Source organism: Amblyomma americanum, chromosome 8, assembly GCF_052857255.1.
Source record: "Amblyomma americanum isolate KBUSLIRL-KWMA chromosome 8, ASM5285725v1, whole genome shotgun sequence".
Taxonomy (NCBI): Eukaryota; Metazoa; Arthropoda; class Arachnida; order Ixodida; family Ixodidae; genus Amblyomma; species Amblyomma americanum.
Genome location: NC_135504.1, coordinates 20,509,502 through 20,521,858, shown reverse-complemented (window position 1 = coordinate 20,521,858; position 12,357 = coordinate 20,509,502). Strand labels below are relative to the sequence as shown.

Genomic DNA, 12,357 nt, shown 5'->3' with positions numbered 1-12,357 from the left:
AACCCATAGACGCTTTTCGCTCTTCGCACCGTTCAGTGCTGGCTGCGCGGTCAACAGGCTTTGCGTGCTTTCCATCTTACTGAGTCTTTACCCGTGCTGACTATATACTGCATGGTCACTGTCGATGACTTGAAAGATAAAAGGCTCGCTTTTGCGTACTACCCGCTATATAGCGGGGAAGTCTTTAACCTCGTAATGTCAGTGCAGTTTTTTTTTCTTTCTGTGATGAGTGCTGCTGTTAGCGAGTTAAATATCTGGTGCGATGGACAGCTCGAGCTATAAAATTTGGGGTCGCCTGCTAATAAGGTCTTTTCTAAACGGGTCTTCTGCCACAAGCACTGCCTCGCAGACAAGACTGCCTCGGAGTACCAAAAAAAAAGTGCCTTTCGCTTAAGTTACGCTCATTATCTACCTTACCTGAGGCACAGTCATTCACGAAAGCACTAGGCTACTTTGGATGCTGTTATCGAGGGCGGAATCGAAGCAGACGAAATCCAACCTTGGAGTTATTGCTTGCCGATTCCGGAGGGTTGGTAATCTGATCGTCTACAACAACAACAAAAAATGGAGGGGCAGTCTGCGCACAGCCCGAATTCAAATCGGCTCGCGCATGTGACGTCTTATGGTCGTACCCACCTTTTGTACATACAGCAACCACCAAGCTTCGTCAGTGCAGATGGCTATCACAAGAGTGAGGGTTTCAGCTAGGATCCAAATATGATCAGACGCGTACAGTATACGGTCAACTGTTAAAGGGAACGTGCGACCGCGTGGCCTCCGCGTTTTGAGAAACTCTGCTTTCTAGATGGCGGCGGGAATGTTCGGCATGAGGCGCATGCGCGGAAGGCCCAGCCGCCATGCTTACTGCGCATGCGTCTTGTGCCGTCAGGTCCCGCAAGTCCTCGGCGGTAGCACTCCGCTAAACGTGGAGGCCGCGCTATCGCATGTTCCCTTTAACAGTGGCCCTCACTGTATATATCCATTCTGCTCCTGCATGGTTTGCCAAGACGGCGGCGGATAATGTGTCGCGGCAAGCAATCAAGACAGCTGCGTTTGTTGACCTCGTGGATGGTCTCTTCCCTTCGACATATCGGCAGTGTATCTATCGTCCGTACTTATCTGCAGACTCACATTCTGCTTGCGTAATTAAACGAATAGAAAAAAAAAGTAGCGGGCCTTGGAAGCGCCCTTCGTGGTCCAAGGGCCTCTGCGAACGCGCCGTCGCATTGTGCCTAGTCTCCGGATAACGCGAACGCGCTCTGCGCACGTCATTCGAGGTCGATCAACGCTCGGCCTTGCGAATCGAATGCCCCACGGTTGCGTGGGGGCTGCTCAGTTGTGTCTATGCACGCGGCAGCACCGCGGCGTCCATTTTGGCGGGAACTCTGACTACTGATCCGGAGTTCCCGGGCTCGAACCCGACCGCGGCGGCTGCGTTTTTATGGAGGCAAAACGCTAAGGCGCCCGTGTGCTGTGCAATGTCAGTGCACGTTAAAGGTCCCCAGGTGGTCGAAATTATTCCGGAGCCCTCCACTACGGCACCTCTTCTTCCTTTCTTCTTTCACTCCCTCCTTTATCCCTTCCCTTACGGCGCGGTTCAGGTGTCCAACGATATATGAGATACATACTGCGCCATTTCCTTTCCCCCAAAAAACCAATTATTATTATTATTAAATAAAAAAAGATGGGGGAGGAGGAGATAGGCGTCACGTGGAAATGTATATAGTCGGATACAAGTAAAAAAAAAGCTGTCTTTCCTCGTCAAAGGAGACCGCCTTCCAGCCAATGGCGTCGGTCGTTTCTCATGAGCCTGCTAGCATGAAAATTCAGGGAGTGGTAGATGAAAGGGGTGAAAAAAGAGCGGCTTTTCCCCCCTCAAAGGAAACCCCCTTCGAGCCAATGGCGTCGGCCGTTTCTCATGAGCCTGCTAGCATGAAAATGTAGGGAGTGGTAGATGAAAGGGGTGAAAAAAGAGCGGCTTTTCCCCCCTCAAAGGAAACCCCCTTCGAGCCAATGGCGTCGGCCGTTTCTCATGAGCCTGCTAGCATGAAAATGCAGGGAGTGGTAGATGAAAGGGGTGAAAAAAGAGCGGCTTTTCCCCCCTCAAAGGAAACCCCCTTCGAGCCAATGGCGTCGGCCGTTTCTCATGAGCCTGCTAGCATGAAAATTCAGGGAGTGGTAGATGAAAGGGGTGAAAAAAGAGCGGCATTTCCCCCCTCAAAGGAAACCCCCTTCCAGTCAATGGCATCGACTGTTTCTCATGAGCCTGCTAGCATGAAAATTCAGGGAGTGGTAGATGAAAGGGGTGAAAAAAGAGCGGCATTTCCCCCCTCAAAGGAAACCCCCTTCCAGCCGATGGCGTTGACTGTTTCTCATGAGCCTGCTAGCGTGAAAATACAGGGAGTGAGAGATGAAAGGGGATACTCCCCTCTTTGCAATGCAAGGGATAGTCCCCTGCTTGCATTGTCACGCCATTCCCTGCATTGTCCCGCTACTCACGCTAGTAGGTCCATAAAAATCGGCCGACGCCATTGGCTGGAAGGATGGTTCTGTGACAGGGAAAAGCCGCTTTTTTTCCTGACTTGTATATTGTGTATTTCATTGTGCCCTAATTCGGAAAAGAAAGAGCCCATGTTCCTCCCTTTTGTTAGCTTTAGCCTAGCGGGGTTTGTAATGAGTTGGTATAGAACTTTAATCTGCGGCGTAATTAAGGCACCTGCTTGACTGAATTCCGTAAACTAGAGCATTTTATACAGTCTCAATTATGACAGACCTATTGTCTTCCAGTCTAGCTTTCATCTGCGAGAAAATGTTCCTGCAATTTGACATTTATTTAGGCCTTTAAAGTTTTAGAGCGTCCGTTTTTTTTTTCCTACACCAAAAACTGTAAGAGAATGTTTCGACCTTTTTCTTGTTTTTATTTGCGTTGACCAGTGGGAAATTAATAGTGCAATTATTTTATCGCTGAAAGACATTAGAAAGTAGAAGAAAAAACAACCGCATGCTGCCAGTGGAATCCGAACACACGACCTCCGAATTTCCCGTCCGGTGCTAATTTGCCTTTAGGGTATATGGATAAATGCCTACTTTATATATATATATATTATAAAGTACACGATTTTCTCTCCAGCGTGCATTAGATACCTTTCTTGCTTGGTGGTAACGCGATTTTTTTTTGTGCTGTAATAGCTGCGAAAAGTGACGCCTAGCGTCATAATCTAATGAACTTTATAATATTTAATGGAATCGCTTTTTCGATGGAGGCGAAATTCTATAGGCCCGTGTAGTGTGCCATGTCAGTGCACGTTAAAGAACCCTAGGTGGTCGAAATTTCCGGAGCCCTTCGCTACGGCGTCCCTCACAGCCTGAGTCGCTTTGGGACGTTATGGCTCATTCACACTTGAGAGTCGCAGAGGTCGCGCGACCAGCAGTCGCCTGCGACTACACCGAAGTTCGACAACACCGATATTCACACTTGGAAAGGCGAGGGTCGCCTTCTCGTTTGAAATGAGAACTCTTGGGAATGACGCCGTTCGCGCGCTTTCGAGAGTTTCGTCTGCTTTGGCCGCGTCTCCTGCGCTCGCGCTTGGCACTCGAAAGTGCCTGGTCACTCGATATTAGCAATTGGCTGCGACGACCTGAGCGGAGAGGAGGATATAGCGGCAATGTGCACCGCGGCCGTACAAGCGGCCTGCCAGCCAGCCGCTAGCGTCAGAAAAATGCGCTAGTATGTTGTTTGTTCGCGTTCATACCATGCTCTGGGAAGTCGAAATTCAAAAATGAATCAGTTGTGAGGGTCGTTGGCCAATACCGAGCTGCTGGATACGAGCAAATTTCTTCTCATAGCCGCTTTGCTGCTGTTGCCCAAAGCGGCTCGATCTCCTGGCGTCTGTTTCTCCGCGCCTGAAGGCGTCGCGGAAATCGAGCATATTTTTATATTATCATGAGACGGGGTTCACAATAAATCCGTAGCGAAAGTAGCATCTTGGTTACAGCGCTGGTCAGTTCCGAAACGCCCTCAGCTGCGGCATCGATGTGAAACCGGCTAGGCTTATGTGACGAATGCGGCAGCTCGGCGCACCCGCGAGCGGCGTCGTTGCCGAAAGGTCGGATCGCTCGCTCATTGGTTCAGCGGTTTGCGACTCGCAGTCGCGAGGCTGCAAAATCGAGCAGCGAGAGACCGGCCCGCGACTGTCGCTTTTTGACCAAGGCGACCGTTTGCGACTGTCGCATTTCGACCAAAACGGTCGCGCGACCTCTGCGACTCTCAAGTGTGAATGGGCCCTTAAGCTCCGATAAACCAACCAAACTCCTCTTCCTCATCTTCAAAAGCGACCCTCACGTTACAGTCGTGGTCGTGCTACATTCGAGTGAATACGGTATATGTGTGAGCGTGTCGAATTTAAAGCCGCCTTTCATCAGTGTCTGCCGCCTTCGCGGCGCGCCGGGCCTGTTGGCTGCAGACTGTATGGCCTGCGTATGTAGTTTTCTGTGCTTAGGCCTAATGCGGGCGAGGTCTTTCCGTTCCTTTCTTGTCGTCTCTCTCAGAGGCCACGCGCGGAGTCACTTGAGCAACACTCTCTACATATCTACATAAGGGGGGGCAGGAGAAAGGTCGTTGTCTGCCGCAGACCGCCCCCCTCTCCGTTTCCTCCCCTTCCTCTCTCTTACTAGCGGTGTCGCGGAGGTGAAATTCCGGTTTCGGGGCCTTGACGTCTGTCCCTTGTTTTATCATCCCGTGAACGTATATACTTACTTCCTGTGGCCTTTGAGTTCTAGCCATACACTGCTGTTTGTGGGTTAATTGTGTTATTTTGTCTTGGAATCCTGTCTTGGAGTTATTTTGTCTTGGAATCCTTTCTTGGAGTTATCGCTGGCCCCGCCGCGGTGGCTCAGTAGTGAGGGCGCTCGACTACTGATCCGGAGTTCCCGGGTTAGAACCCTGACCGCGGCGTCTGCGTTTTTGTGGAGGAAAAACGCTAAGGCGCCCGTGTGCTGTGCGATGTCAGTGCACGTTAAAGATCCCCAGGTGGTCGAAATTATTCCGGAGCCCTCCACTACGGCACCTATTCTTCCTTTCTTCTTTCACTCCCTCCTTTATCCCTTCCCTTACGGCGCGGTTCAGGTGTCCAAAGATATATGAGACAGATACTGCGCCATTTCCTTTCTCCAAAAACCAATTATTAATAATAATAATAGTGGTTCAGTGAAAAATTGTAACAAGGAAGTACAAGTGAGCCTGAGGGATCACGCTGGCTTGGCTTCTATAGCTCGGCGCAGAACTGCGGGAAGCAAGGCCCTCAGAGCGCAGTGTGTTCCCTCTACAATTGGAGAAGACTGTACGGTATTTTAAATATTTTTTTGCGTGCAGAATATCACGGATAAATGTGAGGTTTGCTTAGTGTACACGGATAGAAAATGCCATTAGTCAGGGAAACCGCAAATGATGCGGAGGACCTTTAGAATTTTTAGTTGAATCTGAACTTATTTTGCGCTTGTGTAACATTTCAGTACAGCTTTCCAACCTAAACACGATAACGGGCGTCAGTGTTCTGATCACTCTGAAGTATCAGTTATGAAGGAGACAGCGCCAGTGTTGCATGCGAGAGGGCGTGCTACCGATTAGATAATGAAGTATTGAGCTTGTACCTAATGTTGGCGGTCATAATGATTGTGAATCTTTATGGCGTGTTAGCAGTTTTGGCTGAAGAGTGCCATGGCACATTATATTTGTCTACACCCTGGACAGGTTAAATAATGCTTTTCCAAGCAGTAACAGTGTACCATTGTACCACCGGTAGGTGCCCGGTGCCACTGGGGATCGAACTCCGCACGTCCCGCATGCGAGGTGGATGCTCAAGCCACTGAGCCATCGCTGCGGTTTGAGCATCATATTAAACGAGAACGATGCAGTAACGATGCCATTACTAGAGTACTACCAACAAATGTAGTTTAGTTAGCACGGTAGCTGAAAAACTTGTGTATCAACGGCCTGAGGCTAGTGGCAGGCTAAGGACAGACACTGATTTGAGAGCGCATTAGTGCAACATGGTGAAGAGCAGGAAAGTAACGTTAACCAGGCCTTTTAACGAGCAAGAATTGTTGATTAATGTGGTCTTACTAAACAGGAAATTACTACGAGATGTTATTAATCTTCGTGTCATGTATGGTATTGATTTCCATTGCTCATTGATCGCGAAGCCAGTAGTTCGAATGCCGCTGTTATCGCGCTTTCGGTAACAAGAATGATTTCAATATTTAGGTTACGTGGTCTTAAACTATAAGGCTACGTCAGATATTGCAGGCAAGCTGTAAAAAAAAAAAGTTGGAGAGAAGGCCACAAGGCGCTACTGGGGACACGGAAACGATGACCTCCACGAAGGCTGCTATGTATACAGAAGCAAGGACAATGAACCAGCCTCTCACAGCTGATGCATACATGCATGCGAAAGAGCCTTCGGTTCGGTTCTGACGCCGTCTCGGCTTATCTCCGTTGTGGAGAGACCCTGTTTCGCAGGTTCGATTCACTCCTCGACCGGCTCTGGTGCCAGCGGCTGTTCACTACTTGAATCGTGTCTTCGTGTTTTATTCCGATTGCTTTCGCCTTGTTTGTGCGTTTGTTTGTTTCCTTGGCATTGTTCGATTAATCCTGCTTAACTTCGTCGCGTATACTTCTTTCTCTCCTTTCTTTACTCATGTAGAGTGATTCCCTTCCAGGAAAGCTGAATTCGTTAAACACATCCACTTCTCATTCACACAGGCACGTCTTTATAGTTGTTTCGCCTTGACCGAAATGTCCTTTACGGGATTGTTTCGCTCATGACGCGGCGATAGCAATCTCTTATCTTGTTGGCTGTCCGTGACCCACTGCTGTTTTGTCTTGCGATTGTAGTCGGTTCGTTGAATCCATCGAGGCAGCGTTATTACACCATCACTGGCGCCTGTGTACCTGGTGATAACCATCTGATCGCTTATGTAGATGGTTACGCGTTGGAGGCTCTTTATAGTTACCTACGAAGCTGTTCGCCGCCTGCAGGGGTGTTTATTACTTTTTTTTTCCTGCGCAGTGTTCTTAAGTGTTTAGCGATAACCGTCTGACGTTATGTGCATCTAGGCGTTATGTGCACGGAGCTTATTACTGGTGTGGGGTTTATTCTAATCTTGCTCTTGTGTGTATCCACCGTTTTCAGTCGCGTTTCTTTTTCTGGGTGAAAATTACCTGGATACAGTCCGCAGTCTCTTCCATAGGTATAAAAAATAGCCCCTGTACCGGTGGTTAGTGTTTTTGGGTGTTTTAGCCCCGGTGAATCGGTAATCGTCAGTCCATCTGCGAGCTGACTGAAACGGTCTATGGAACAAGCTCATATGCATGGGTAACGTTTCAAGGCCCCTTGGATTGGCTCGTGTCCTCGGTAGTTTGCCAGTCTGGGTTTTATCTAGGCCTCTGGCGTCTCCGCTATAATCACCTATATCTTGGCCAACTCGTTTCCTTTTCTCTTTTATTTCGTCTGCTGCCACTGCCAGGAAGCCGGCCTTGGCGGTGCTTTGACTACGTCTTGCTTAACATCTTTGCAAAACATAGACTGGTGCCATTGCTGGCGATATTCTAATCGGCTGCTCTGTCCGCCCTGCCAACAATCAACCTGGAGAAGAACTGTTTAGCATCTTTCTGCGCGTCACTGCATTTTTAATTTCCTGGGAGCGCATAGATGACTCCCCGGACAACCAAGAGAGAAAAACCAAAAAAATTATGCGTGCTAGTCGCGCGCAAAACAGGTTCTGCTCGCTCCTGTCTTCGTGAGGCAGAATCGCGTTGCATTTATAGCGAAAGGCTTAACTCCGACCCCTGTTGTTGAGCGCGCAGGCGGCCATTTCACTGCTGTTTTCTCGTCTGCTGCGTGCGCGAGACGCGGACAACGGGCGGTACTTGCCGGAAGCAGTGGGCGCTGAATATACTCCATCTATGGCCGTGCAATTCTTCTATTTATATATATATTTTTCTATGTACGTGCTGTTCATGTCATCACCTATGAGCGAAGCAGTCTGATGGACCGCAAAGCGGTGCGGGCTGTGAGCGCCGCGATGCGGAATTCATCAAAAAGCCGCGAAAGCGACACGTAGGTGTATTCTTTTCAATCGTATTTTTGCTACGCTGCAACAGCGCGCGCTTTATCGTCTGCTCGCGTCTGTAGCACGCCCAAACCTGTTCTGGGCTTTTGATGGAGCTAGCAGACGAGAGAAAAAAAAAATACGAGGCGTATGTTGCGCTGAGCGCAGCAGACGATGTAGTGCGACGACTTTTGGTGCAGCAGTTCGGGCTCTTCTATTTTGGTCCTCGCTTGACCGCTGCCAATCAATTCGCGTGGACACAAGCCGTGCCATGGCGGTGGAAAAATATGGGGAGCGGAATGGCTCGTTCTGCTCGAGCTGGAGACTTGAAACTGTGTGGAGTTCTCTACTCTACCAGTTGCAACGCTGGCCGCAGCAGGCGCTTTCACAGACACGGAATGAACAAGCGTTCTGCCGCGGCAATGTCAAATGGCGGAGCAGATTATTTCATTTGTCCGTTCAGAGATGGCGCGACTATCTGTAGAGATGAAAATTACGGACACTAATCGTTATTGCTATTTGTGGAACGGTAAGTTTCGCTGCTTGTAGGTATAACAAACGCCTCGAGTTTCAGCGTCTTCAAAGGAGACACTTCCCTCCACCTCATAGGAAATTACACCCCAGATGCCGTCTCTTGGCGGCAGATACAGACGAACACATTTCCAAACCTCCATAGACTACATCTCATGTACCCAACATTATACTCCGACACCTGTCCCTGGTGTCAGACCCGCCCTACACTCTTCCACATTTCTTGGGGATGTGGGGCCAAATCAAACACTATACAAACGGAAAACACGTCTTTTGAACGGTGGGAGGCGCTGCTGACCAGCGATAACTTGGAGCATCAACGGGCCCTCATACAACAGGTCTTCAGGGCAGCTCAAGCCAGTGGAGCCCTGGAATGAGGGCCTCACCCATAAGCTAGCCCAACTCGCCTTCACTGTATATGGTTTTTCCTCCTCCTTCGCTGCTGCGATAATTTGAAGTTTATCTGAATCCTCTTTCTGCTAAGATAACGAATTTCTTCGATGAAAATGCCTTTTCGCCAGCTTTTCTCCTGGCTGCGTCAGGCGAGAATACTGAACCAATGTCTCCGATAACCAACGTGTTATTTACCTGCATTTGTAATACAGAGAGGGCATCCAAACCCATTATTGTCCTCCTGATTGCTGACTGAGATGTGACTGCTGCATTTCATCCCTATGATAATATCAGCTAGATGCTGGGAATGGAAGTAATCTTTATTCTTATTGCATACATGCTCATAATACTCAACCTGCGAAAACGCTGAAAAGGAAACAGCTTCAAAGCGGCAATGGCCTTTGCAGAATAAGAGAAAAAATAGATGACGCGGAAGCAACAAACGGGAAATAATAATGAAAACACCAAACGAGTGCACACGCTGCAAAATTGAGAAGAACCCTATGGGAACTGTGTGCTCAAAATATGGTTTCACTTCGTTTCGCGAGAGGTTATGCAGACTATTTTGGTCAACCTGGGCGTGGCACGCTATGATGGAAAGCTTTGAAAACAAAAATAGCCTATAGTTTGCGTCTGTTGATTATAGTCTGCTAAAGCGGGAAATTTGAGCCCTCAAACGTGCGCAATACGCGGATTGCATGCGGAAAATTACGATATCGCAAAGGCACGGACAATCGCCGAACGCTAGGTCGGTGTTATTCCAGGCGAGTACGAAGCCACCGCCTCATGGAAAATCGAGCAGCCGGAGCGGAGCATTTCGCCCATCTTCCTCACGTTCGTGACCAAACTCGTGACCACATTTACAGATTGCTCCAGCAAATTCTTCGCGACCCCCTTCGCAACACCGTACTCTTTCTAGTTTTCCGAAATTTCTTTTCCTTGTCCGTCCTAATTGTATTTGCGGCCGGCCACATTACGAAATGACAGTTTCTTCGGCTCCCTCTCCGCGAAGGCGGCGCACGCTGTGGTAACGCGTCGAGCTCATGACGCGCGCTTGCTAATGGGCCGCTTTGTTTATTTCTTGCCTCGCGTATATTTTTACGGCTTCCTTTACATCTCTTTTTTTTTATTTAGTTTGCCGATCCAGCTGTTTTTTGTTTTTTCGCGTCGACGACTTGGCTCGGGCGGTATATGTTATTGCCAGCAGCCGTCATGCAGGGTGAATAAATCAGGTGCATATATGGTGAGAGGCTTGGGTGTCTCCGCAAACCGTTTGTCGCCGCCTGCTCGGGTCTGCACAGTAAAAGGTATTAGTGGTTCACCATCCTGGCGCCCGTGACGTCACAGCTTCCGCTGTATTGGTGAATTAGAACGTAGAAGCAGGAAGCTTCTGTAATCCGCTTGCCGACATTTGCTCGGGCGTGAACCGTGAAAGGTATTTGTAGGTGTGTTCAGTCCCCGCCGCGGTGGCTCAGTGGTTAGGGCGCTCGACTACTGATCCGGAGTTCCCGGGTTCGAACCCGACCGCGGCGGCTGCGTTTTTATGGAGGAAAAACGCTAAGGCGCCCGTGTGCTGTGCGATGTCAGTGCACGTTAAAGATCCCCAGGTGGTCGAAATTATTCCGGAGCCCTCCACTACGGCACCTCTCTCTTCCTTTCTTCTTTCATTACCTCCTTTATCCCTTCCCTTACGGCGTGGTTCAGGTGTCCAACGATATATGAGACAGATACTGCGCCATTTCCTTTCCCCAAAAACCAATTATTATAATTATTATTAGCTGTGCTGTGCAGCAATACTGCGGTACCCCTAGCGTTGGTCAGAGAAAATATAGCCGCGCAGTGTTTTGAAATGGTTGGCAGTTTTTTTCTTGAAAGGAGGAGTTGCGTTGCTGGTCATGACGTCATTATTTTACATTTGACTCTGTTAGTTGAGCCTCGTGGGCAGCATTTCAGCGTATATTTGTAAAGCATTGCGCGTGTAATACACTTTGTTTTTGTTATGGAAAATGACGATTTCCCGAGGTTGGTTCATGGCGCAGTTCATAGCGATTTAGCTGCGTGAAATTTCTTCATGCGGTTCGGAATTTCGATGCCCTCTGTTGTGGTCGGCACGCAGCTTACTGCAATTTGGTGGAGACGCCAAGAGTAACAGACAACCAGGCGTGCACTTAACCATTCGTTTTGGTGGACTGGTGCAGCGAGTACAGCAAATACGAACAAACCGTGGTTCCCGTAACGTCACGTACTGGAAGCTGTTCATTGGCCGGTAAAGCCCATCCGCGCTCTGATTGGTCCAACGTTTGGAGGTTTATGAATTGTCACGCCACTTGCAGCATTCAGGTGGACAGTCGGAGCTGTTTGACATAGATCGAAAGTTGGTGCTGCAAAAGAGCACTGATCCGGAGTTCCCGGGTTCGAACCCGACCGCGGCGGCTGCGTTTTTATGGAGGAAAAACGCTAAGGCGCCCGTGTGCTGTGCGATGTCAGTGCACGTTAAAGATCCCCAGGTGGTCGAAATTATTCCGGAGCCCTCCACTACGGCACCTCTCCCTTCCTCTCTTCTTTCACTCCTTCCTTTATTCCTTCCCTTACGGCGCGGTTCAGGTGTCCAACGATATATGAGACAGATACTGCGCCTAGAGTCACTAAATAACGACTTATTTAGTGACTCTAACTGCGCCATTTCCTTTCCCCCAAAACCTATTATTATTATTATTATTATTATTATTATTATTATTATTATTATTATTATTATTATTATTATTATTATTATTATTATTATTAAAGAACAAACGTTGCAATGCGCTGCCAACAGCTTTCTGCTATATACTGAGCTCGTTGTGTGGGTCATCATGTGCTTAGCTTCAGAAACTGGCCATGCGCAGATTCGGGCCGGTTTTTTTAGTTGGGGTTTCGAAACTCGCAAGATTTAACTTTCCGCTCATTGCCCACTGCGCAGACGGCACACGGCACTGGAGCGTGCCGGACTCGTGTGCCCTTGCGCGTGACTGGCGTGCGGCAGTTGTATCGTAATCAACTTTCATTTTGTATTCGGATGGCTTTTTTTGTTATTTAGTTTGTTGGCCCCCCAGTGCTGTTCGCATCGGCGACTTCACGTGGACAGTACATATATATGTCGTTGCCCGAGGCCGTAATCTTCGGGACTGCGCACTTCCTCATGCCGGTCGCGGCCGCCGTCTGCAGTTTAACATTTTGGGCAGCTGTCCAATATCTTTGGCTGGTGTTCTTCTCGATCGGCATGAGTCGTCACGTGCGGTGAATCGCATTCCACGAAACGTCGATTGCTTTAATGTGCGCGTGTGT

At 48.9% G+C, this 12,357-nt stretch overlaps 1 protein-coding gene across 3 annotated transcripts in view; it reads left to right on the top strand.

The window, feature by feature from the left end:
• The window catches only part of Dhrs4 (Dehydrogenase/reductase 4), a 34,818-nt gene that overhangs the window by 9,799 nt on the left and 12,662 nt on the right, over positions 1-12,357 (top strand). The window contains exon 1 of one of the 3 annotated variants that reach the window (XM_077634065.1): positions 10,259-10,340. The exons of the other annotated variants lie outside the window; for them this stretch is intronic. Coding sequence (XP_077490191.1) covers positions 10,274-10,340 — 67 coding nt within the window. The 5' untranslated portion in view covers positions 10,259-10,273. Of the gene's footprint in view, positions 1-10,258; positions 10,341-12,357 lie in introns of those variants that run through there. 3 annotated transcript variants of the gene reach the window in all.